The sequence below is a fragment of the Anarhichas minor genome, unplaced genomic scaffold (genome assembly GCF_050575085.1).
Source record: "Anarhichas minor isolate MPS153535 unplaced genomic scaffold, ASM5057508v1 ptg000026l, whole genome shotgun sequence".
In the NCBI taxonomy this organism is placed as follows: domain Eukaryota; kingdom Metazoa; phylum Chordata; class Actinopteri; order Perciformes; family Anarhichadidae; genus Anarhichas; species Anarhichas minor.
The window spans coordinates 18,862,289-18,888,068 of NW_027466472.1; the positions used below are offsets into that span (position 1 = coordinate 18,862,289).

General features: G+C 46.4%; 1 protein-coding gene across 1 annotated transcript; it reads right to left on the reverse strand.

The window, feature by feature from the left end:
• Window positions 1-128: 128 nt before the first annotated feature.
• Window positions 129-25,541, reverse strand: axl (AXL receptor tyrosine kinase). The gene is made up of 20 exons (XM_076100940.1): window positions 25,394-25,541; window positions 22,077-22,287; window positions 21,534-21,634; window positions 21,262-21,444; window positions 17,503-17,583; window positions 17,281-17,396; window positions 15,033-15,228; window positions 10,419-10,558; window positions 10,153-10,297; window positions 9,911-9,928; window positions 8,885-9,014; window positions 8,602-8,693; window positions 6,559-6,654; window positions 6,290-6,367; window positions 5,772-5,864; window positions 5,225-5,346; window positions 4,523-4,632; window positions 4,128-4,287; window positions 2,809-2,945; window positions 129-2,074 (listed from the first exon to the last, which is right to left on the reverse strand). The coding sequence occupies exons 1-20, from the start codon at window positions 25,539-25,541 to the stop codon at window positions 1,615-1,617; spliced, it is 2,817 nt and encodes a 938-aa protein (XP_075957055.1). The 3' UTR covers window positions 129-1,614.
• Between the last annotated feature and the right edge of the window lie 239 nt (window positions 25,542-25,780).

Below are 25,780 nucleotides of genomic sequence, written 5' to 3' on the forward strand. Positions count from 1 at the left end.
TACTAAATGCTAAACCTCGAGAAAGAAAAATAGCCCAGAATAAGAGAGAGTGTCAGGACGGCGACAGGAGGCGAGGTGCATCGCGTTCCCCGGCCTCCCGGCCTCTCGCTCCCTTGGACGCCCTGCGACGCTTTATTAGGCTTTTATTCTCTGCCTTTATGAATAAGCAAGTTGTTCCCTGTGAGGCGTCTGCAGGACTGAACAGAAAGTATTTATGACATAAAATGAAAAAAAAGCATAAAAAATATATATACAAATTACAAACAAACATACAATGATATATATATAAAAAAAACATTAGTGCAAAGTTGTAGAAATACAAAAATCAGCATTAAAAAAATAATAATTACAAAATGTGTAATAACACTGTGCTTGAGCCAAAAGCAAAGACGAGGAGCTTATCCTGCCGTTTGCCCTGGGTTACTCCACCATGTCTGTACCGTCCATCAGTCCATCCTCCTGCCTCTGATTGTTCGTACCCTCTTTGTTAGACCAGGACATCTGTCCCTTTTTGTTTGATCAGTACCTCTGTCTCTCTTTGTTGGACCAGGACCTCTGTCCCTCATTGTTGGACTAGTACCTCTGTCCCCGTCGAGCAAAGTCTCAGGTTCCTGAGTTATGACAAAAGAAGTGAAGACTGGTTGAATCAGGACTTTCACAGGCGTCTCTCCTGCTCGGGACGAAAGCCTTGTGTGACCTGTAAACGGCTCGTTGTGCTTAATGTGCAACTAGCAGTACGACCCAGAGCGCTACGCTAGGCTATCATACAAACGACTGTGGATGGTAGACTCCTCATTCAAAACTGCTTCAAACGAAAAAGTCCCAAAAGCCTGCAGTGGAATGATATTATCTTTGTACATTTTGGTCTCTTAATTCTTTTGTTATTACTTATTTAAAAAAATATAATTTCATTCATGTTCTGTTGCTGCTGTAGGGAAAAAGTCTTCTAATTTCAGGTTTGGTGAACTTCAGTTGAGGGATTCCTGTCGTTAAACTCTTCTTCATGAAAGAATATAACCGTAGAGCAGCCAGTGGTCTTCATCAGATGATGACACCGTCAGTGAAAGAGACTCTGCGGCTTCTTCCTGTCTTTTCCTGCCATTTTTTGCTTTTGAGTTGCACAGAAGCAGGGGCTCGGATGGGTGAGGGTTCTCCGTCAAAGGAAGACTTTCCTCGGCCGGTGCGAGTCCTCCGCGTTAGCGTTCAGGCCTCTGAGTGTGTTTGGTTGTGGATTCAGCCTGGCAGTGTCTGAGCTGGTTTCACAGAGACTTGTTGTAGCTTAATCACATGGAGGAGATCGATCTGCTGTATACAAGCAGCTGTGCAGATCCGGTCTTTTATTGCTATAGCGACTGGGAATGCATTTCTCTGATTGTGCTGCAGTGTTCGTGGCCAACAATATGTACAATATGTAGAAGAGAGAGGAAATAATTCCGATCCTTCACTTGCTCGGAATGCCTTCGGCTGTGTGTGCATTTGTGCAAAAATCTGTATGTCGGGGCACATTAGGGTTTCTTACAGTCAGTAGCAAGAGGCTGGATCTCGGTTCTTGGACTAGGGGTTAAGGGACCGCACGCTTTGGCAGTGACGAGTCATGTTTTAAGAGTGGAGCCATCACTGCCAGGGCATTCTCTTGGACGCTTCCCTGTCCTCCAGCAGCTCCACAGTCGGGGTGGGAGCTGGCGTGGGGTTGGGAGTGGAGTGGCAGGATGGTTGTAGAGGCAGCGTGGCTGTGGAGGACGACACCGGCATGTCCAGGCTCTCCAGGGAGTCCGAGAGGGCTCGGTTGGTCTCGTGCTGGGGACAGAGGACGTAGCGGTTGGGTTGGTGGACCTCCACGGTGGTCACGGAGTCCAGGCCCTTCAGGCAGAGAGGGGACGGCCCTCCGGCGGGGTCGCGGCCGCCGACGGCCCCTAGCTCCATGGAGGACTCGTCCATGTTGACGTACAGGATCTCGTCCGGGTCCTGAGTGTCCGGCAGATCCTCGAGGGCCTTTTCCAGCTCGCAGCACAGGGCCTCGAATGAGGGGCGGTCCTTGGGGCTCAGCAGCCAGCAGGAAAACATCAGGGAGTAGCTGGAGGGGATGAGGAAATGTTAACTTCGTACTCAAAACATGTGAAAAACATTAACACTTCACTGTGTTGGTCCAGTCATTGCCTAATATTTTCCATTAAACTGTGTCATATTTTGTATGGAATTTGTTTGGACAAGACGGCACAAATTATAGTAATTTATTAAGATTTATTGTTGTTAATATACCTGGATTTCTCCAATACCAATTCTATGTCTTCTATTTGAATTACTTTTAACTATCTTTTCATGCTTTTTACAAACTAGGAACTTGCTGGCTTTGAAAGTTATCTGAATTTGTCCTATAATTAAAACCAAATTATATATTCCCTTCTGTCCTAGGACATCGTTAATAAATCATAGGAAAAAAGCTGCTTTTCAAAGTGTTGTTTAACAGTTTAAGGTGAAATTAATTTTCAAAATGTAATTTAACAAAATCATTAAAATACCAGTCTCAAGCATATTGTGAGAAAGGGTGCAAGCTTTTCAAATTGGAAGAATCTATATTTGAAAAAAATGGTTCAGTAAAGTGTTTTTTAATCTTTACGAAACAAAGCATCATCAGACCTCTATGAAGAGCAGATAGACTTTAGACTGTTTTTAGCCTCTAGCCATGACTGGTTTAAAAAGGTATTTCCAATCAGAAGGCAAAAAGATTTCCAAGGTACTTCATTATCAGCTGCCAGCTATCAGAGTGCGTCTTGTGTGGAACGTGAGAGTGAAGGAGGCGACACTCACATGCTGTCCAGACAGTCTGGAGGCTGTTTGAGACGGTTTCCTTGTCTCAAGTAATCATAAATCTCACTGTTTTCAACGCCGGGGTACGGAGTCTGGCCCCGCGTGGCGATCTCCCACATGGTGACTCCAAACGACCACTGAGAGAGAGACAGATAGTGAAGAGGGGAGGGGGAAGGGTTAAAGAGGTTTAAACTACCTTTAGCTTTTACACACCTTGCCACACACTTCTCAGTTTTTAAAGAGTAAAAATGACTCAAACTCTATTCTCTGGAGGGTAAACTTTCCTATAACAGCTTCATGCCTCACTTATCCCTTTAACATTACGGTAACCTTGAAGCAACAGTCTCCCAACATCTTCTTTGTACCACACTCAGTCCCTGTAGACATGAAAGGTGGCTGTTAAACGTTTGCACAGTACTTTCTTCCATGTCAGACAACTATTCCAGTGACAGCTTCCGTCTGGTGCTGTCACTCTCCTTGAAACTCCAAATATTTGCCTCAAAGTAATGTAATTAATCATGTACTGGTGAAATAATGATTGATTAGGAAACAATACAGCGTGCCAATGAGCTGTAGAGTAGGATGCTTCAGGCCCTGTTCAGACAGAGCACATATTAGCAGCCTGGGGGCGGGTCATTGTTTTTAAATGAGAGTGAAGTGTTTGTGCGCTGCTTTTGCGTTGCCAAGCGCCTCGTGTTTATCCGCTCTATGCGCCTCATGCTTTCGCAAGAGCGCCCCGGACGGAACACGTCCAGTTGAAAACAATTCAACTCGGAGCAGAAAAGTAGCTGAAGTCACTGGTGCTTTGTGCACATTGTGGTGATTATTGCTGGATACCTGGAGCTACATGAGTTTACCAACCGTAGTTACGGTGGTCTGAACACAGTACAGGTGACGAACAGTTCATGGCTTGTGTTAAGCTAATGCTAGCACTAAGTCGGTGGTTGCCGAGCACAGACTCTTTCATTTTCAACCTACAAAACACGCTCCGTCGGATCAGGGCCTTTAGATGGAGGTTTTGATTTTTGTTTCTGCTGTGAAATTAACCACCGCTAAAACAATCCAATTTTAGCAATAACTTCAGGTCTTTTTGAACCTCAAAAGATATATTTTAGAAGAGTCACTTTATCTTAATCCTAACCGTAAACTCAAGCCAAATAACCCTAAAATATATTGTTAACCTTGTAGGGACCGGTCCCCTGATGGGAGGGGAGTCCCCACAATGTTGAACTGATTTCGGGTCTAAAACAAGCACACACACACACACACACACACACACACACACACACACACACACACACACACACAGGTGAACTCACCACGTCGCTCTTGGTTGTGTAGACGCGATCGGCCAAGCTTTCGATAGCGATCCATTTGACGGGCATCTTTGAGATCCGGCCCTGCCTGTAGTAGTCTCCGTTGTAGATCTTCTTGGAGAGGCCAAAGTCGGCCACACAGACATTCATGTTCTCGTTCAGCCTGAGGCAAAGAAACCGCAGTGTTACAGCGCTGCATTGTTGGGAGAAGAGGAATGGTGGAAAATAAAATCGTACATGCAGAAGTGTCATGACTTCGCTTCTCGCAAAATGTCTTTTTTTTTGGGGTCTACTTTTGGTTCTCTTTAATCAGCTCTTCAAGAGAAAGAGAAAGTGATAAAACAAACAGGAACCGAGAAAAGAGAAAAGTGGAAGCGGGGGGAGGTTGTTGTGCTTACATGCAGTTGCGAGCGGCAAGGTCTCTGTGGATGAAGTTCTTCCTGCCGAGGTACTCCATCCCTCGGGCAATATCAGCCATGAACTTTACCAGCATTTGAGACGGGAGGTACTGCAGGACAGCAGAGAGACAACAGGGTTTTAGTCACACACTCACACACAGCTGACATTTCTTTCCTGTACAGTAGAGGGAGCCAGAGTCCGACTCTCTGAACTGAATGCTCTCTGCTCCGGGTACTCGCCTCCTCCTGTGGGAAGAGCGAGGCTCAGCGCCGCTGTGTTTTGTGAAAGATTCCAGAAACTCGTGGATGTTTCAAAATTCTGCAGGATTCTTGTTTTGATTAGGCTTGTGTTTCTCAACCCCGGCTCTCTGGGGACGTACTGCGTGTAATAGTTCTCGATTCCAAAAAAACATCTCATCCGTTAATAAGTGAAGCTGCGGAGAGCAACGACAGACACATATCTTGTGTTTTCATGAAAAAAAGGTGTATGTGGGGACTGTAAAAAAATACTGTACTTGACGTCTTTGTTGACCTTTGGATCCCTTTTTGCTGACAGACATTCATATGGACTTATAAACCCTGAACCCATTAAGCTGTTAGTGTGGGACTGTGTGCGTGTGACTGCCTGCGTTTGCACGTGTGTGGATGTGTGTGTGTGTGCGCACTGCTTTCATGGCTTTTATTGTGTGAGATTGGACTTACCACGGGACAGTCTCCCAGCCTCGAGTAGAGCAGATAGCTGTGCAGGTCTCCGTGTTTCATATAGGGCAGGATGACCACGGGGGAGGGGTAACCTTCACTCTCCACAGTCTGCAGACACACACCTGTGAAAACACAGCGGCTTAGTGTTATACACACTACATACATCTTCTGTGCTCATAGAAGTTAACACAATGTCTCAAAACTGCTCAGTCTTGGATTTGCTAATTAAAGAAGTCTGTATTTTAAAGGGTCAGTTCACCAAAATTACAAAAAATAAACATGTTCTCACTTACTTTTAGTGGTATTTAATCATGCACATAGTTATGGTTTTATTTGCCCAGGTTTTTGTCTCAAACATTTAGTCTTTACATGGACAGCGTCCTTGTTACTCTCGATTATCTACAGAAAATGCAAACCGGGACTATTTCTTTTGGTAGAATGTAGTTCCATTTAAAACTGTTCACGGTGTAGTGTAATTTATAAGGGAACCTGAAGAATCCTCAGGAGCTGACCCGTGACGTGCCGGGCAGAATGAATCCCTACTCACCTAGAAGCCTCATGACATTGGCATGGTCAAACTCTTTCATGCAGGCCGCCTCGCGGAGGAAATCTTCCATCTCTGAGCGGGTGCAGATGGCAACTGGGGAAGAGATGATATATGTGGTGAGACAATTTTGTATGACTCGCTGCACACAAAATGTATTTAACTTGATTCTAATTCTGTTAGTAGTTTTTACCACTAAGTAAGTTGAAACTGGCAGAAATGGCAAATTTTCCCAATCTTCTATCCCTAAAAATTCATCTTTTTCCGCTCAACAGTTCTTACACAATTGTCTTTACTTTGCCACTGCGATTCAATGTTAATGTGGGGTGAACTTTTTCTTCCGCCAATATTCTTCACAAGCTGCATAGCTGTCTGTTTTTCGATAAAAAAAAACCCGGAAACTTTTGCCCCCCAACACTTGTTAATCTCCGACCCGAGGGGATGTCCATCAATTGGCCTGTGTTTCCCAAGATGAAGGGATTCATTGTGGTGACTGCTGAGTACTTTCACTGTCTACTCACTCTTCATAGTCTTCACTGCAACTTTGAGAACAGCCTCCTCCTGAGTCAGCAGCCCCTCCATCACAGAGCCAAACTCCCCTGAAGAGAGAGAGAGGAAGACGCAATCAAACACCCAGTTTAGAAGCAACATCAAAGACGGAAATGACATTAGTGCTATGGCGGATAATACCTGACTATAAACCAACCCTAACATATTACGCCACGTTACATATCAACCCCAGTCTTTCCTTGTAATACGTCTGACACAACCGACCAGAACAAAGCAGTACCTTCTCCCAGCGTCTTTCCCAGGGTTAGTTTATGTCTGTCCACCATCACGTCTTGGAGCTTCTGCTTCAACTCGTCGCTGATGCCCAGGCTGTTCACTGAGCAGAGGGGAAAAAAGAGGAATTTTAATGGTGTGTGAGACTTGAAGCAATTTAATGAACATCGCAGAAAAGAGAGAAAAACAGCCTGACTGTAAAACCACAATGCTCGACGCTAAGCCAAAGACAAAGTGTTGATAAACACTACCAGCTTGAATAACAATGGAAATAGGACTATAAGTAAACTAAAACCACCTTGTCTACTTGTAAAACTTTTAATTGCAGAAGAATGATGGTTAACGTGGGCCTAACATTACATTATTTGGCTTTTTATTAATGTAATAAATGATTCAGTATTTTAATGCACAAAGTCCTGTTCCAAAAATACTTTAAATGTCTATTATATCTTACAAAAAATCAAACAAAGATTTTGTAAAAGTAAAACAAAAATAAAACTTGAACTAAAAATGCCAACTTGAACTTCAGCGTAGCGGAAAATAGAGTCAAAAACTTTAAAAAGTCAATTGTGCAGAGTGTGTGACTGTTCAGGCGCGGGACACGTGACCATGCGATCCCGCAGCGGACCCGGTTGGGGAGCTGAGGTCAGAGGATTTGAGCTGCTTTGAAAACATCCCTGGCTCTCCTCAACCAGCTGGCTGTCAGTGAGCTCTACGTTGGCGTGCAGACTGCGCTACAGACGCTTAGCTCTGTTTCCACATCTGGGCCGGTGACAAGGCAACGACATGCACCAGAGATCCCTCGTCCAGCTGCTGCTACACTATCAATCTGCCAATGCGTCCGACAACAATGTGCTCAGTCCACAGGCATGTTCCAACACATGCTGGAGCGACCGGTTATTAGCCGATGCATGCCATAAACCGGAGCCTCTGGAGTTTTTTTCCTCGACTGTGTCCTGAGAATTGGCCCCAAATCACTGGTCAACATTAGCAGCGTAAATCCCGCCCAAATCCCTCCAATCTGACCCCTTCTTTTATTCCCAGCGAGCTCCCCCACCCCCCTCCATTCACTCCGAGTACAAATTATCTCAACATCTCTTTTTTTCTTCTTTTTTTTAGGGGCTGGTCTGATTTTACGCACTGAATAACTATTTTTTGCCTTCCCCCCTGGCCTCTTTGTGGCTGCGGCAAGCTGAGACTTGCCTATGCGAGGTTCGACACAAATATCGCACATACACCTGGGACAATGTCACGGCCTCTAATGGGACCCAGCTGTGTGAAATTTGAGTGCGCGCGCTGTGTTCACAGGTACGTATCTCTGTCTGTAATCACTAGCACTTCGCAAGGGGAGGGGGGGGGGGCTGCTCACTGGCGATGGCACACAAACCAGCGATAACCACATGCTTTGTCCTCCACCAGTACAAGGTCCTAGCTCCACCTGGACGAGACCTTTAAACCCACCCCAGAGGTGACGTGACCTCCGGTCATAGCAGGTCAAGGAGTGGTACGTCGATGTCGTCTTCATTTCATCTTATATCACTGACAGTAAAAGATCCTAACATGTAGCCAAATTTAAATCTAACGTTCACGCCTGGTCATGCAGCTCCACCAATGGATTTACTGCACATCTAATCGATGTGACTATGAAAAAGATGAAAGATTGCTTTACAGATCAGAAGGGCCACAGTGTTGTTGTGGAGTACATCAGCTGACTTGAACACTCCAGGGCTGCTTTCACAGCTGTGGGGCTGCGTTGTTCGCGTTCCTGCCTTTGATCAACCAAAGAAACGCAAATCCCGTCTCGAAACGCGGAGAACAGAACCGTCAGTGTGCCAAAGGAGATCCTTCCCTTGAACTGTCAGATCGGAGCCTAGAGCGTGAGAGATGATGCTGTTCTGCTACCTTTGTGTTTGTGTATCACTATCTATCCCGGGGACAGAGGCAGGTTTGGGCACGCTGAGAGACTTGTCTCTTGCTGCTTTAGGGACAGTCGGGAGGGATTATAAGTCTTCCTCACTGGCATGCAGGGGCAGGGAAGGGGGGAACTCACGTGTTGCTTCTGTGGTCCTGCGGCTGTAGGTGCGGCGAGCGCGGTACCTGACCACCAGCTCTCCGCTCTCCATCATGGGTTCGAACGCCTCCCTGCGAACGCAAAAACACAATGAGAGGCCTCGTCCTGGCAGATTGCGTAAACACAACTGTCTTCTACTCCGTCCAAATGCGTCAGCATGCATGCAAAAGTGAGGCAACTGATTTTTTTTTGGGTTTGGCACTGCTATCGCGTCCCTCCCTTTTCACCCAGGAGGAGCGCCAGCAGCAGCCCATATACGCACCCAAAACGCGTCTCCTTGCGCCGCAGCTTGGCCACGTAAACGGCCATGAGCACAGCTATGGACACAGCGCCGGCGACGGCCATCACCACATACCACCAGTGCCAGGAAAAGGCCGGGGGCGAGGATGGACCTGAAGGGGGAGAGGAAGGGCGTGTGGACAGAGACGGATGAGGGTTTAGTCATGTGGGTCTTTTTAGGATGATGGACAAAAAGAAGAGATCATGTTTTGATTTATTTGATCACCTGAACAGAGCCAGTGTACAATTTGAAATTAAATTCCCTTTCTTCATTCCATGGTTATTACATGTTTGTGATATCTTCTCGCAAGGCTTGTAAAGAAAACAATGTGTACTTTTTACACACATACGCAGCATTATTGTGAGGAAAACTATGTTTCAGATGAGGTCATTCCTGCCCTCCATGTTTGTTGAGCTACATCGAAACAATTTCTACTGACAAAGTATCATCCTTCTTTTCCTCACTCTCAAAACATGTACTTTGTCTTCGAGCTGTCCCATGTCCCCAAAGCCGCAACTATTCTTTCACAACCTCCACCCACAGTTTTCAACTTGTCCTCTGAATTCACATCCCCCCCCCCCCCACCCCCCTCCCCCAACTTCCCTTGCCTCCTTTTTTTTCTGCCATTCTTGTTGTTTGAATTGTCTGTCTGGCTCTATTAGACTAAGCAAACAGAGATGCTGCACTGTTCCTGCCCGTTATAAATATTTATGATGCGTCTCCCCATTCACCCCTCTCCCCCCCTTTCCCGTCTCTCTCTCTCTCTCTCTCTGAGATCCTCTCTTCTCTTTTTTTCTCTCCCTTCCCCTTTTTTTCCCTGAGATACACAGGAAGGAACTCTCAGGCTCACGGAGGAACCCAGAGACAGAGAATAAGAAAAGAGAAGTCCTGTGGTGAAAAAAACAACCTGCCATGAGCTCACTGTCACTGTGTCATTATGTGTCACTCTGAGAGGTCACAGCAGAGCGTGTTTGAAGGTTTGTATGTGTGAAGCTGGTCATTACTCACCCTTAAGTTCCTCCATTTCTGTGGGAGTTAAAAAAAAACAGAGCCCATGTCAATATTTTGGCGCTGGTTTATTTATGCAGAATATATGAAACATCTGACATCTTGGAGGAAAAAGTGATTACGGTAATTTTAAAATGCTACTAAAGTCAAGGTCAGACTATTCCTTACAAAAATGAAATAGGAATCTTAAAAAGTTATTGCATATGTTTTCATTGGCAGTTTTGACACTTCTTGTCACTCACCGGGATCAATAAGAGTCAGGGTCTGTATGGGGGTCCAGGGTCCTTGCCCCGCCCCTGTATAGGCGCACACTCGAAAAGACACATTGGAGAGGGGGACGGAAACGTTGATTGACAGCTCTGTGTCCAGGGCGGTGTTCACGATAAACTGTCAACAACAAGAGGGAAACGGTCATAATGAAGCAGATTAAACACTTTCTTTGTCTCTTTCGGAGCGACGTCAGACACCATCGCCTCATGCGTTTCGTTTATGAGCGTCCCAGACTGACCTGCTGCGTTGCAGGCGTGCTGTACTCCACCAGGTAGCCCTGGAGCTCTCCGTTCAGCTTCCCCGGAGGCCCTTCCCACGTCACCAGCACCTCTGTCCCGTTCAGCGCTGCGCTCACGTTGACCGGCGGGTTTTCTGGCACTGAAACACAAAGTGGCAAAAACACAACTTGAAGGCCTTTCACTTCTCACCCAGTTACATGGATTTTTAACTTGTTCTCAGGGCGTGGCGGCGTACGTGTCGAAAAAGTCTCTGGGTATGAATGAGGAGCCCGCAGTGCAGTGACTGTGGTGGCCCGGGGGGGGTTAGCCAGGCGTGTGCTGTTTTGACAGCCTGCAGCCTCGAGGGTGTGGACAACTACAGCAGCTGGAGGAGAAGATGTTCAGAGAATGTGGGGAATTCACCTTCATTAGGACAACAGAGACTAAAAGCTAAGTGGCGATTAGCCGAATTCAGAAGCCGTGGTTGGACGGCCTCGGGTGGACACACGCTGTGTCCCCCTCCTTCATGCTGACCCCCCTCTTCTGTCCATCCCTATTTCTGCTTCACTCTCTTCTTTGGCCTGGCTTTCTCTTTTCTGGCTCTTTGGAGCAGAGAGTGAAAAAAAAAAGGCTGCTGGCAGCAGAAACACCCAGGAGAGACAACCTTAGCTAAAGAAATGCTAGAAGTAGTGAGAGGAATGTGTGTGTGTGTGTTTGTGTGTGTGTGTGAGAGTGATTGACGCTCTGAACAACACATAAATCCAACAATCTTCTCGCGAGGAGACGACATCGCTTACTTCCTTTGTTGCCGTCTGAGTTGGGGCTCTCTTTGTCTCTGCAGGCTTACAAAGTCACACAAACTAGCTGGACACCCCCACCCACACACACACACATACTCAAAGTCAGTGTGAGTTTGGGAAACATGGCCCAGCCTATATGGATGATGTTATCAGGAAGTGTTTGGCGGATGATTGTTTCCACATGCGGCCCCTGCTCTGCCTGCCAGCGGCAACAAAAACAACCTCCGAGTGCGTCGCCTCCACCTACGATCCGTCATCTCCCTCTCTCTCTGCCTCCTTCTCCACCCCTTTGTTCCCATTCCCCCTTTCTCCTTCCCTCTTCGTCTCTCTCTCTCTCTCCCTCCCTCCCTGTCTCCCATCCAACATGATTCCATCTCCTCCTTTCCAAGTCCTTTCTTCTCCCTCGCTGCCCTCTCTGTGGTAATGCCTCTCTCTCTTTTTTTGTCATGGAGCTATGAGAGATGTTAACTGTTGACGTAAAACTTTGTGTAATAAAGGGGGACAAACAGTTGAAAAAGCTCCAGTTGAGAGATTTGGGGAGTTTGAAAAGGAAAACCCCAAAACTACACGTTGCAGAAACTACAGAGAAAAACCCTGTTGTTCCTTTGTCTTCCACATGAAAGCAGCTCGGGGCTTGGCCAGAGGCTGAGAAACAAACACTTTTGAGCCATAATTAGTTCACAGCAGACATGGTTAACATCTGCACGGCTGCATGGCTTCACGACAACCGTTTCAAGCTATCGGTAACCATTTGAACATCGCTTCTCTTTCTGTGCGCTTCATCTCGTCCTCCACATGGGTCAACACGCGGATGGAAAAGGCTCACCCCTCAGCCAAAAGCATTGACTCATAACCCTGGGATCTGTTCTCCATAAATGAAAACAAACTCAGCCCTACCCAGGCAAAACATGTTTTGGAGATCAGTCAGAGCATGAATGTTAGTGTCATCAAAAATGTCTCGTTTAAACTTTTATGGCAGACTGTCTTTGGTCCTTTGTATTTTTTTTAGCTGGCAGTATTATTAAACAAGATTAAATGTGACACATGTGAATGTTTTGTCCCTCGTCATCGCCGTGACTCACTTCCATCGGGGAGGTGAGTTCGGGTGTCCAGTAACTCTGGACTAATTCTGGCGTCACTTTAGGGGTGCAGACAGATGTGTAGAGGGAATCTGCCTCAACAAACTACTTAAAAAGTACACAATAACTCTTGTTGATTGTTGCCACGCCTGACCTTTGTCCATTCATTGTGTTTGTTTCTTGGGAAGAGGCATTTCTGGATGTGTTTACGGAATAAATATGTCAACCCCCCCCCCCCCTTCTCTTTATGTTCTGTCATCCTCCGGGGAAAATAGTGAGCTTTGGGAAAATAGCTAAATGAGTGTTTTCTCAATGCGCCCCCTTCCCTCGTTTCCTTGCTCTTCTATCCATTCCTTGCCTTCTCCCACCATCAACCCGCTTTTCTTTTCTTTTTTCCCACAGTGCCTATAGCTGTGTGCTCTGGAAAGGGAAATCAGAGGTCATCTGAGGTCAAAAAAAGGGGGGGAAATGAAAGATGAAGGAGTGAAGAAACTTGTTTGCTTGTTTGATGCAGGAAAATAAGTTCCACAGAGCCGTGTGTAGGATTTGAGGTTGGAAAAGACTACTGCAACAAAATGAGAGCATGCTAGCGCCGTCTACTTGAGGGAAATGGGGGTTGGGTATGAGAACCAAAAAAAAGAGCTGGCAGGAGAAGAGTCTGTAATGAAGTGAAAAACTTGAGAATTTAAGGGAGGAACAGCAAATGGGGACAGCCTGTGCCAGATTGAGACACGTAAAGAGATAGTGAAGCACATATCTGCACAATTTCTTCATGAGAGACGAAGAAAGAAAGACAGTAGAGCCTTATGGGAGTTCAAACACAGTCTGCAGCCTTGACACCAAAGAGAGAGATGTGGAATATAGTCTGAGCGGTCTACCTCTCCCCTTCATTCTCTCACTCCCTCTGACCTTCAACACCTCCTGAACCATCTTTGACCACCAGCTGAATCTTATCTTCTGCTTTTTTATTTTTCATCTTCTGACTCATCAGAGCAAGTGCAGAGACAGCTGCCGGAGATGAAACATAAATGGTCGAAAGGGATGTTACATAATTGGCAAAACAGAGGATTTTATTTTCCACTGAAACAAAACTTTTAACTTTGAATAGAGAACTGAAACTTGAACATTCCGACTGCAACCAGGGTATCTCAAAACCACTTTTTGTCCTTCTCCTTTACAGTAGGAGTTGCTACTTCTCCATTTTCCTATTTATGTCAAACACTATGTGCTTAGTGTTTTCGGATTGTGAGCGGCTTCCATGATGGAAAGCCCCCATCATCCCTCCTGTGGCACATCTTTCCTCTTAGCGGTTTCCATTCCTATTCATCCAGGGATAGAGACGGCATGAGCTGGCATGGAAAATCCCACCTCAGTTTAAACTCCCAACACACGGCAGCCTAGCGCTCCAGTTTGGACGGAGTGTTGCGATCCTAACTGAGTTCTTTCAGGATTATTTTAACGTCCACCCTCTCCCTCTTCCCATCTCCGCCTAATCTGTCCCCGCAGTCCCAGTCAGCCTTCCACCTCAAGAGTTTACATGTGAAAGCTCGTGGAGGTACAGTGACCGGTGTCTGGTATTCTTCATAAAGACAGACTTAAGTTGAAGGGGCACAGGAAGGAACGTAATGACTAACAGTGCACTGTAACTTGACTCTCTGACTCCTTTCTTATCCTGCTGAATCAAGCTGAAAAACAGTCGACAGAATTAAAGCTGCAGTGAAGTCGATTCACCTCAAAACAAGCTCAGAAAATATGTGCCTTTAGGCAAAAAACAAACACAACAAACGCTGCTGAAGAAAAGACTATTGCATCCCAGACAGGGATGACTTTTTGGAACCAATGGAAGCTTGAATTAGAGTAATGGGGACAACATTTTTTTTAATTGGTCCAGTATTGAACGCTGTGGTCGACAACTGCTAAACAGGCTGCAATTTGAATCGCTCGGGGCAACTCCCCGTCGTCAAGGTACATCCACTAAAAGTGCTTGTTTTTGCCGCTGACCAGCTGGACCAATTTAAAAGTATGTTGTCTCTATTAGTCAAAAAATAGGGTCCAGATTGAAAAAGTGGACGTGCTTTGATGGTGAGGAGTTGCCCCGAGCGATTACATTGTAGCACGTTTCATGGGGTGAGTATGCTGCCGTCTGCAATACCGGACCAATTAAAAACATTGTTGTCTCCATTAGTCACTTAGACAAAAGAAACATGGAAAAACAGGGTCCAGGCTGAAAAACACAGAAGTTACCCTTTAATTTAGACTTTCACAATTTTGATCTGGTAAAATCTAAAAGCAATAAGAAAGCAACACGCATCTTTATATTTAATTATTAGGCCTGCACATTGAAGGTACTTGTCTTATATGTAAAATACACTAACTCAGCTTTGAAATGTTCAAATGCATCAGTTGCAATTTGCCGATGAACACTAGAGAAAAAAAGCAGGCTCTGTAAGGCCTGGCATTTTTTCAGATGGTACATCCATTCTATATAGGATACACATAGGACTGCGTACGTAATGATCCTTGGCACAGGCCAAAAAGGCCTTAAAAGCGGATCAATGGTGCCTGCTAGCTGCAGCGTAGCATGTGTCTTGCACTGGTTACAGTACACAGCAGGAGTGGGAGGAGACGACTCAATCAGTAGCCAGATAGCACAGCCTTGACCTGGACTCACTTCAGAGGCAGTGACCCGACACACACACACACACACACTTCCAGGGTGAAAACAAACATCTCCTCAGTCAGCCGGAGGACTCACCTCCTTCTTTGGTGCGCAGCTCCACCCAGGGCGACCAGTCAGATGGGCCCTGGCTGCTGTGGCAGGCCACCCTGACAGCGTAGAGGCGGTGGGGCTCCAGCTCCCCGATGAAGTGCGTGGCTGGTGGGACGTTCACATTCTGGTTGTGGATCATCTTATCCGGGCCTGCTGCTGCGGACTCTCCCGAATGTTTGGCCTGGAACATTTAGATAATAAACTTAAATTTGTTACATTGTTTAATAATCTTTATTTCCCACTTTTACCCCCTAATATAAAATGTGCTGCTACATATTATGTACTGCGAGTTGGGCAACCTTTACACTGGATTTCAGATTGAGTGACCAGATTCTGATTGTGATCTGTTTCATTGCTTTTTGGCACAAACAGGAAGAGGACGCTGTTTTTTAAGAGCCAACACACATAAAGCCAATAGGTAGAGGCAAATACAGTAGAAGAAGAACTGGTGGGTAAATTTCTTCCAAAATATAATTTTTGTAATGGATTCAAATGGAAAGTGTGTCCTTAATCAATACCATCAATTATGCTCTTCTTAATTATCACTATTTTTATTAGCAATAAAACAATTGCATGGAAAGATGGTTACAGTGGTGCTGAGTATATACTGTATAATTCAAATTACTTGCGCATGTTAGAAATCAACATTTGATAATATTTAACTAAATGTGTAGATTGGAGTTGGTCTGCAGGAGATACGTTTTTTGTTAAGAATAATATGTCACAGCTTTTAAAGGAGACATCTGCTAATTTTCAGGTTCACACTTGTATTTGGGGTTTCTACTAGAACAGGCTTTAATGTTCAAAGAAAATGATATAAGTTTATAGTATAGAGAAACTTTGAATTCCTGTTTCTGTAGGCTAAATATGTTTTGGAGGTACTGTGGAAGAAATCTGGGAGGTTGGAGTCCCTGTGCTTAATGGTGGTGGAGGATGGTCATTAAGTGTTAATTGCCAGAGATAGTGCAAAATCTGCCCCATTGTTGTGTCGAACGTGAGCCAGGCTCAGTGAGGTGCACTGAAAGCAGAACCCATCGGCTAAAAATCAGAGTCAGAAACCTGCTGTCTCTGCAAACTCACTGTGGTAAACACGTTTAAAGAGGAACACAAAGGGAGAAGGGGGAAGCAAAACCCTGGATTGCAGCAATCTTAAAAACCACATTAAAGTTGCCGGTCTGGCGCATAATTGTGGCTCCTGCTGGCTGCTGGCTGCACTTCACAGGGTGGGCTTTACAGTAAGAGCTGGAAACAGGTCTATAATAGCCACACAAACAGATCAGGTGGGTGTGTGTTCAGCTGGTGCTGCTGTGCTCTGCTTTTGACAATGCCTTTTTGAAAACAACATGAGTATTCAGAGGGAGCTGGGTGGGAGAGTTCTTCCACATGGCGTGAGTTAGGTGGTGTGACGTCCCGAGGAATATTAAGTTGTGTGAATGAGGACTGTGAAAGAAGTGTGTGTACGAGAGAGCGAGTCATTCCCGACTCGGTGAATCACCGTCCCGCCTGCAAACAAGTGTGTTTAATCTAATTGTGCGGATCAGCTCTGAGTCACACTTGAGCCTGCATTCCCCTCGTATGGCTCAGACCCACAATACCTGCTGTCACTGCACTTCCCCTGTTTCCTTCTTCCTTTCCTTCTTATTGTCTTTCTTTCTGTTTGTTATGCCTCCTTTGTGCTGCTCAGTAACATCTCTCTGCTCAGAAGCTTTTTTCCCCCCGTCTCTCTTCGGCCCCGCAATGAACTGTTAAATTCTGATTTTTGCCCCGTTTCTGCCAAAGCCGGCCCCTCGCCTTGTTCCCCAGTGCGGGGGGGGGGGGGGGGGGGGGCAAGAACAGACGAGAGGTATAAGGGGCAGCTTTATTAGAACCAGACGTTTAGGGGTGTTGCTGCTGCACTGCTCCCTTCTCCAGGGGAAAATGCCCCCCCCCTCTCAACTACGAGCTGCAGTGGCCGCAGAGCAGAAGAGTGGCAGAGAGACACAGACAGAGAGAGAGAGAGACAGAGAGAGGGAGTGGTGCTACACCAGATTAGTCCAGGAGGCCACTCTCCCAGAGCGAAACCTGATCCACTAGTACACGAATAAAGCAGGGAGGGGTAGAGGATGAGTTAAGAGAATAAAAGGACAGCAAGCTCCTCTCTTCTTTGGGGTTAGTTTAACATGCAGGTGAGACTCAGCAGTGACTCGTTTTCTCAGCTAGTTGTTGTATTCGCCTCCTCTCACGTTCATCTCACCTGGACAGTGCAGCGGACTATCGGGTAGTCGCCTCCAAAAGCGGGCTGCCATGTTAAACGGAGACTGGTCGGTGTGATCTCCACGGCTTTCAGGTGTTGAGGCTTGGACGGGAGGACTAAAGAAAGACACGAAAAGACATTGTAAAAAAATAAAAATAAAGATATAACCACAACAACGTTTAAACAGGAATGAAGGCTGACACGAGTGCTTGTGACACCTACCAGTGATGGTACCGGATCCAGAGGTGGCCACTCCTTTGCGGTTATGGGCCTCACAAGAAAAAGTGCTGGTTCGGTTCAAACCTGGACAGACAAAGAGACAACATGGGTGTGTGAATCGGGGGACATGGGGTGGGGGGGTTAAAACTAAGAGTCCTTGCTCAGCATGCTGAGTTGCACATTAAGTCAGCGTGAGAAGCGGTGTGAAGGTTCAGACTGGAGTGAGAATAATGCGAGGGTAATAGTTTCCATAAGGTCAGGTGAACTCTCTGTCAACAGTGTTGTGATTAGTTCCGGGCGTCAGCGTGTGTTTGTGGATGTGAAAGTGCATGTTTGAGAGATTGGCCTGCACAATAAACATATCAAATCCGCCATTTCGTCAAAACCGCACCAGTCACAGTCATTTAAAGGAAGAGACTTGTCCTGGGAAGTTTCTGTAAAACATGTGATTCAACAACAACACCTTACTCCTATCTGTAATGCAAAGCTTTGATCCGTACACATTTTCACTGTTTTAAGACTTTCAAAAATCCCGCTACATTGTCTGAACACTGATGTAGAAGATAAACATAACTGAAAATAATCGATACAGGCGTGCACGGTGAGCACTGATTTGGTGATTTGCAGATCAAAAGATGTCTGGGTTGAAACTGTGCTACATCTGGTTGAAAAGGTTAAGTCTGGGTTACATTTGTTTCAACACAATTTCATTTATTTATTTCTGTTACATACTGTCCAAACATTGTTATTTCTAATCTGACGTCTACAAATTCTTCAACCAAACTTGGGCGAAGTTGTCTTTTGACCTTCAAATCCCTGTCAGGGTGAAGACTGTCTTCTTAAACCAGCTTCGCACAAAGTCTTAGAATGTGGAACTTCACTTTGTATCAAAAGCCCTAAACTCCCTCTTAAACTCAAGAATCTCTTTTTCCTAAAAACACTGCATGATTGTGGTTCTTCGCTCTCGCAGCGAATCTTTTCCCGCCGTGTGCTTTTGAGAACAAAGAGAGCGGTCGTGTTGAGGGTCCAGGTGTAAAAAGGGCTGAGCTGCTGCCTTTGTGAGGCTGGGGCTCCTCTGAAGGGGGCAAAAACGCACTGTGACACACACACACACACACACACACACACACACACACACACACACACACACACACACACACACACACACACACACTGACATTCAACAGTGAATGAGTACTCTCACAAAGTGACTCACAGCGTGCTCACACACTCGAACCCTTCCACAGCACAACACAGGCTCACACACACACACACACACACACACACACACACACACACACACACACACACACACACACACATACTGAAACATGTGACACTCAAGTTTTTAACCACTGGTTATCTAACACACCGACATTGTCAATTAGCCAGACTCTCACAGAACCGCGCAGTGTGTGTCGCTCTGCGCTGACGGCACCATGCCTCCATTGTGCTGGGGCCGGAAAAAGAACAGGGGGTACGATCCTCGCTGGGTGAAGCGGGAGGATTGTGAGAGAGGGAAAGGAGGGAGGGGTGAGGGGTGAGGGATGACCGCTGGCCGTGTGGGAGAATGAAGTGCTCATCGGGCCATCTCGAGATTGCGCCACTCACCCTTCTGACTCTTTTCCTTCTCCATCAGAAAACCGCAACACAACATCCCCCCCGACCAGCTGAGCATGTCATAATCGGTCACTGGGAGGAACTCCTGAGCTCACGAGCATCACAGTGTTGACCAACGGTGTTAATGTCAGCTGGGGACGACAGAAGACAGGCCTGGTGCTTCCTTTATCGTGACTATTGGGACCGTGACTCACTGAGCTCATCATTGTTTTGTTTATGTACTCCAGCATATTGGATTCACAGCTGCAACTAATCTTGTTTTCATTGTTAAAGCTAGCGTGAGCAATGTTGTTTACAAACTATTTTTTGTTCGATTTGTTGAAATCCATCATTCTCATTCTCATTATGATGATTTCGGGGGAGAGTGGCTTTGGAGGGAGGCCTGAAGAGACGGGCTGGCAGTGTTGCCGACTTGGCGACTTTCTCGTTAGATTCAGCGACTTTTGGAGCGAGTGCTGCTGTAGCTACCGTCATTGGAAAACAGTTGGCAACACTGGGCTGGGTGTTTTTTAGGATGGATGATTTTGAAAATCTAGCTCACTCTTGCTGGTTGCTCCAATGTGACGACCCAAGCTTTAGTTGAACCATTTTTTAGGTGAGTTTAACAAAGTTATTTCACAAAATGTTCCAAATCAGTGAAAAACACCCATCACAAATTCCAATAGCCGATGTCTTCAAATTGTTGGTTTTGTCTGATCAACAGCGACACAAAAATATTTGTTTGGCCCAAACCATTGTATGTTCTTGATTGTTGTCACTCTGACCAAAAAGCAAATTAATTTCTGCTTCTCTGGGATTTTAAACCCTCTATTATTGTACAATTCAAGTTGTTTAAGTGCTCTCCGTCCTACAGCTTTTGGACAAGGCACATAAAGAGCTGTGGTTGCTTCACTGTCCATCAGATGTGGTTGGAAACCACCTTAAGACTTGAAGCTACAGGGAGATGTGTTGCCCTGGACTTCTTAATGTTTGAAATACGTTGAGCCGTTTCTTTTTACGGTTTACAGCATAATAAGATTATTTGTCTTTGGACCTGTGGTCAGCCAGAGCAGCTGTCCATTCCAGAGACGTGAGTGTAGGTTACCGTCAAGCGGGCCCTGGTCATCACTCCGATGCTCCGATGAGCCAAACCAGATCCTGCAACCGACCGCTGCCTCCTGCTCCTCCCTCCCTCTGGCTCAGCCCGCTCTTCCTGTCCAATGGACTCAACACAGGCCAGCTATCTGGCAGGCAGCTGTTTGCATTCAAGCCTCTGTCTTTTATCTCCTTCTGCCCATCTATTTATCTCCCTCCAGTAGGCCCTCTTGCGCCCGCTGCTCTGCCTTAACCCATCAACCACACGACCACAAGGCCCATCCCCCAATGGATCCGATGGCACCGTGTCAGCCAACCGGCTCTCTCTGTGGGAGGGTGGTTATTTTGGTGGTTTTGTTTATACCAGCGAGGGGGCATTTGAACCTATAGAGGATAGTTGCTGTGTAGCTTTTGAGGCAGAACATTGTAATCTATGATATAGTCTAAAATACATTCAATTAAAAACCGATCATTTTGAAATTGTCTTGTTTCTAGTAATTTTAAAACTCTGCTACTTGGGGCCACAAGCTGCTGACAGCGACGTCTTACTTGACTAATGTAGTACTGAAATGAGTCGATTAATTAAGTGACCGTCAATAGTGTTGATTATCAATTCATTGTTTAACTCTTTTATTGAGCAAAAATGCCAAAAAACGTTCTGATTCCAACTTTTCAAATGTTTTTGTTTTGTATCTAATTGTAAACTGAACATCTTTGTGTTTTGGATCCTCCGGGTCCCACTGGCGAGCCTCCGGCGACGGTTACAGCTGATAACGGTGTCGCGACCAACGGCGCCATCACGGAAAGGTGGAGCCCGCCCTCTGGTTCCCCCTCAGGTAAACAATGTTTTGTCGTAATTAGCACATTGAGAGCCGCGTGGAGGCAATAGAAATGCTCCCGATCTCGTATAAAGCACCTTCCAACAAATGCAGTCCCGGACTGTGTTACTGTTGGCTGATCATTTAGCCCTCGAGGAGTTGATTGAGGCTGCATGTTTTAATGGGCGTGACTATAAGCTGTGTGCACACGGCCTCGACCGCTCAGCTAACAGAGGGCGACAGACGATACCTGTGAGGTTGAGCGTGGAGGGCGACAGAGCCACCGGGTCATCCAGGGAGTTGAGAGGAGCGCCGTCCTGCAGCCAGATGACTCTGACCGGCTCTGGAGGTCCGTGGGCCACACAGCTCAGGCTCAGGGATAGGTTGGCCACTATAGACATGTGCTGGGGCTCCACGGAGAAATGAGGAAGGCCTGAGAAAGAATAAATTCGCTGAATCAGGGTCAGGATCAGGGTTTTGTAGCTGCCTCTGTGTACACCAGAGAGCCCCAGATGAACTCACCCTCCAGCTGAACGCTCCCCTCCTCAGACATGGTCTGGTGGCTTTCGGATAGAACAGCACATCGATAGGCGCCCATGTCGGGAAGCTGGACCTTGTCAATACTGTTGTGTGCATGAAAAGGAATGATTTAATAGGCGATATAAAGATAAAGCAATGACAAACCAAACTGATGAAAACTGGATGATAGAGGCAGAAACACGGTCAGACCCTGATTACTTTCTTTGCACATTTTGCAGTGCAATCATACCAGGATTAAATGTGTTTTTGTTTTGCTCGGGTTATGTCATTTCTTTCAGACTTCATTTCAAACTGCTCCACAGCAGCTGGAAGTCAACGTGGTGATGTAATCCAGCAACAGTACTGGTTAAACTAGGTGAAAGGATAAGGTGGAGGAACAGGAAATAAATCCAATCACAGCAGAGGCATGAGGGACATTTTTAGGCCAGGTGTGGCTGCCGTTACAGACGGATGAACCTTTATCTTTTGAATCTCACGACAAAAGCAGCTCGCCTGTTCACAGTAGAGTGAAAACCCGCCGCCTACCTGAGCGTGCTCATGATCGTCCAGCTGTCGCTGCCGGTGTGGACTTGGAACTGGTTGGTGTCGGCGTACAGCAGCGGCACGCTGTCTCTCAGCCAGAGCACATCGGGGGGGTCCACCTCCTCGCCCCCCGTGCCCTTCAGGGTGCAGTGCATTGTGACGGGTTTGCCCAGCGAGGAGATGACGGTTTTGGGGCTCCGCTCGAACTCCAGATCTTTGATTAAGAGAGAAAGAGAGAGAGAGAGAGGAATCAGGATTAGAGGTTAACTAGAAGGATAAATAAAGACTTGTTTTTGTCAGTGGTTGCGTTAAACTTTACACTGAGAGTACACATTTATAACATGGTAGCATTTTTTACTGCCGTATTTTAAAACAACAGCCAGCTTTCCTCCTGTTATCCTACTGTAAAAAGGCGACCTCAAAGTTACACCAACATTGGCTTATTCATAAGGCCTCTTGTGGACACAGTCAAATCAAATCGTTTGTTTTGTTCGATTTATAGCGACTCAAAAACACAGAGAAGAAGCCAATCTTGACATTTGAGAAGCTGTAACCGTCCCACTTTTGGTTTAATGAACGGCTTTAAGGCTGAATCGATTACCAAAGTTGTTGTTGACTCATCAATTAACCAGCTGATCTCCTCGCCACCAAAAACTTCAACGTTTATTTGTGGTGGACAGGTTTGACTTGATAACATGTGATAACAGACAGGTGTGTTTATCCCCCCCGCCACACTGAGTCCCGTCCTCTTGTGCCCGCTAACAGGGGGGCTGACCTGAGGAGGACCGAGCTGATACTGGGACAAAGGCTCCTTGTTGGAGGACGACCGCTCGCTCAGTGTCGGAGCACGGAGAGCTCAACACAAACACTGAACGTATTCAGGGTTTCTCTCGAACCGCAAAGATGGGCCTGTGAATCTGTTCAACATCCTTAAAAAAGGTTGTGCTTTTTCTTAACTTTGAGACATTCACCAGAAACGAGAGGCATTCCTGATGATGCTGAGGAGTGCGCGCTTTGTCAAAGGCCGTCACGGCCTCGATCTTAAACACAAAGTTGGCAAGGACGCATGGGCCTGGATCTCTCCTGCAGGAATCTTTCCTCTACAGCATCAAATAAAAATGTTAAGCGTCCACAGAGCATGCCAAGGCTCTCCTTAACTCCTCGATAAAATATTAGGAGAATGTGCAAACTTGACCTTTGCATCAAGTTCAGGACGACAATAAATCACCCCTTGTTTCACCGAGCGACACCCATGAAGATTTTCTCAAGCTTGTCAACCCGCCCTCCTAGTCTGTTTCATGGCCGACCTTCGACCTCTGACCCCCCCTCCCCCCCAGAGGACTCCGCTGCAGCCCATCTCACGCAGACACGCACATAATTCAACCGCTGACAACAGACATGTAGCGTAAACAGCACACTTTAACAGCACTCGTTTTACCCGTGAGCAGAACGCGCCCTCGGTTCTGTAAATGTGCGTTCAAAGAAGCTCCTTCTGGGCGATGGATGAAGGGGCCCCGCTGGGTCGCTGCCCTACCGCCTCTCCTCCTCTGTGTGATTTTCTTTGCCGTTAAAAGTCATTCCTCCCTTTTATTTTTAAGCTTGACCGAGCCCTTTCATGAATCAGCGTGGCCCTGACTTTGTTTGCCTTTTTTTTGTCTCAGTGCCATGTTGAACAAAAGCAGCCCTACTTTCTTTCTCTGTCTCTGAGAGCTGCATTCATATCATAATAAGCTCCTAAAACCTTTTTATGAGAACGCAGAGGTAGACGGTAGAGAGAGAGCAGGCCCTGGTTAACCTCTGTGTGTGTGTGTGTGGCCCGTCTCCAATGATTCATTTGTGCTTCACTACTCCATCTCCTCCCTTTTGTCCCCCGAATTCCCTCGAGGTCCCACACTCTTTTCCACCCCGCCTCTGCTCCTACTGTCTCTCTCTCTCTCTCTCTCTCTCTCTCTCTCTCTTGTAGAAAAAGTTAAATGTCAGTGGACATAAACATACCAAAAATACCCGACACAGTCCGAGCATTTATCCTCCCCTCTCTCCCTCCTTTTATCTTTCTGGCTTTTTAACGCTATACGTAACTCAGGCCCCTCCATTCACTGCCGGGCCTCTGCCCTTTTCTCATTTGGCCTCCCTTTTCATGCCATTCTTCGGATTCATCGCTCTTGCCCCCTTTTTACCCCATCCATCATTCCGATGCTTGGGTCTGAGTCAGACCGGCTCTGACTCACAAACCAAAGCATCCCCCCCCCCCCCCCCCACCCACCCACCCACCCACACACACACACCCTCTTCATCCCTTACATCCCCTCTCACTCCTGGGCCACAGCCATCCCTGCATCCAAATAGGAACTGAGACGTCGGTAAAAATAAAGCTGTTTGAGAGCATCGGCCATGAGCTTATAAATCTCTGCGGTGTCTCGTAATGTCTGTCCCTCTTGGTCGCACATCTGCTGAGGGCAGAGGCGCAGCTCCCGCGGAGACAGCGTGACCGTAATGGTCAAAACACATGAGCCGACAGGTGGAGGCCCCTGTGGGGACCCCGTGTTTTCGACCCACTGCGGTTGTAGCCGTCTGACTTGATTGTAAGAACAGATCAGGACTTCTGAGTGATGGTTGGCTAGACCACTGGGGCTGCTACTGACCATTATTTTCTCGATTAATAGTTTGCTCTATAAAATGTCAGACAATAGGGAAAAATGTCCATCCCAGTTTCTCAAAGTACAAAGTGATGTCTTTAAATGTCTGGTCAGTCCAAAACCCAAATATATTCTGTTTAATATAAAACAGAGAAAACTAGGAGATCTCCATGTTTCAGATGCTGAAAACAGCCTTTTCTGCCATTTCTGCATTAAAAATGACTCATTATTTATATATTATGAAGATTATTTGACACACAACAAACTGATTGGTCGACTATTTGTTGCAGGCATGTAGACCAGCAGGATTCCACAAAGTATGCAGAGGTGTTCATGCTGCACCTGATCTAGAAAAAAACAAACATCAATGAAGGAACTCTCCTGCATCCCCTCTTACGTGCTGTCACTGAACCATCACGAGGAGCTCGAGCCTGATCGAGCCAATGAAACTAATCGTTCACTTGTCTCAAAGGGCTTTATGGGTGTAATGAATTCCTTCATGTCGGCCAGATGTTGGGCTCCGCTGCAGCCACCCCAAAGCAAATGTGTTTAACAAGTTAGGAGCAGAATGCTGACTGGGCTAATTGCTCGTTAGTTTGTTTTTCCTGTGAAGCTGACTAATCACAGATGGTTAATTGTGAGAAAGACCGCTGCGGCTGCTCGGTGCCAAATGAAAACCTTTACCTGTCAGTGTGCCGCCGGCTACTGGCCTCCAAGCGGAGAATATGACGGCGAGGAGCAGAAAGGACCACTTAGACCCGCTCATGGTGTCTCCTCCGAGAATGTGCTTCATGAGAAGAGCAGTCATCTTGGAAACGTCCCCGGACTCCATCACCTCATCTCAGCAGCTCCGAGAACACCAAAGTTGTGCGGTGGGAAAAAAAAGTTTGGCCGTGACTCCGGCCGATGCTGGAAGTCTGTGACGATTATCCACCGATGAGCCCAAAGAGTAAACCGGATCCCGTCGTTTCGGTTCCCCCTTTTTTTTAAAGGAGACAGAATGTAAAAACTGCTCAAAAGTCTTGTCTCTTCACTTCTTGCGCTGTTGTTTTGGTTGATCCCGAAACTGTC

What these genes read in the sequence shown, in the direction of transcription:
- axl (XM_076100940.1), bottom strand. Translation starts at nt 25,541, where the DNA reads ATGGAGTCCGGGGACGTTTCCAAGATGACTGCTCTTCTCATGAAGCAC. An exon ending in ACGATCATGAGCACGCTCAG is followed by an intron (nt 21,635 to 22,076) that starts GTAGGCGGCGGG and finishes TGCACACAACAG; the next exon opens with TATTGACAAGGTCCAGCTTC. An exon ending in GCTGCGCACCAAAGAAGGAG is followed by an intron (nt 10,559 to 15,032) that starts GTGAGTCCTCCG and finishes TTTGTGTTTCAG; the next exon opens with TGCCAGAAAACCCGCCGGTC.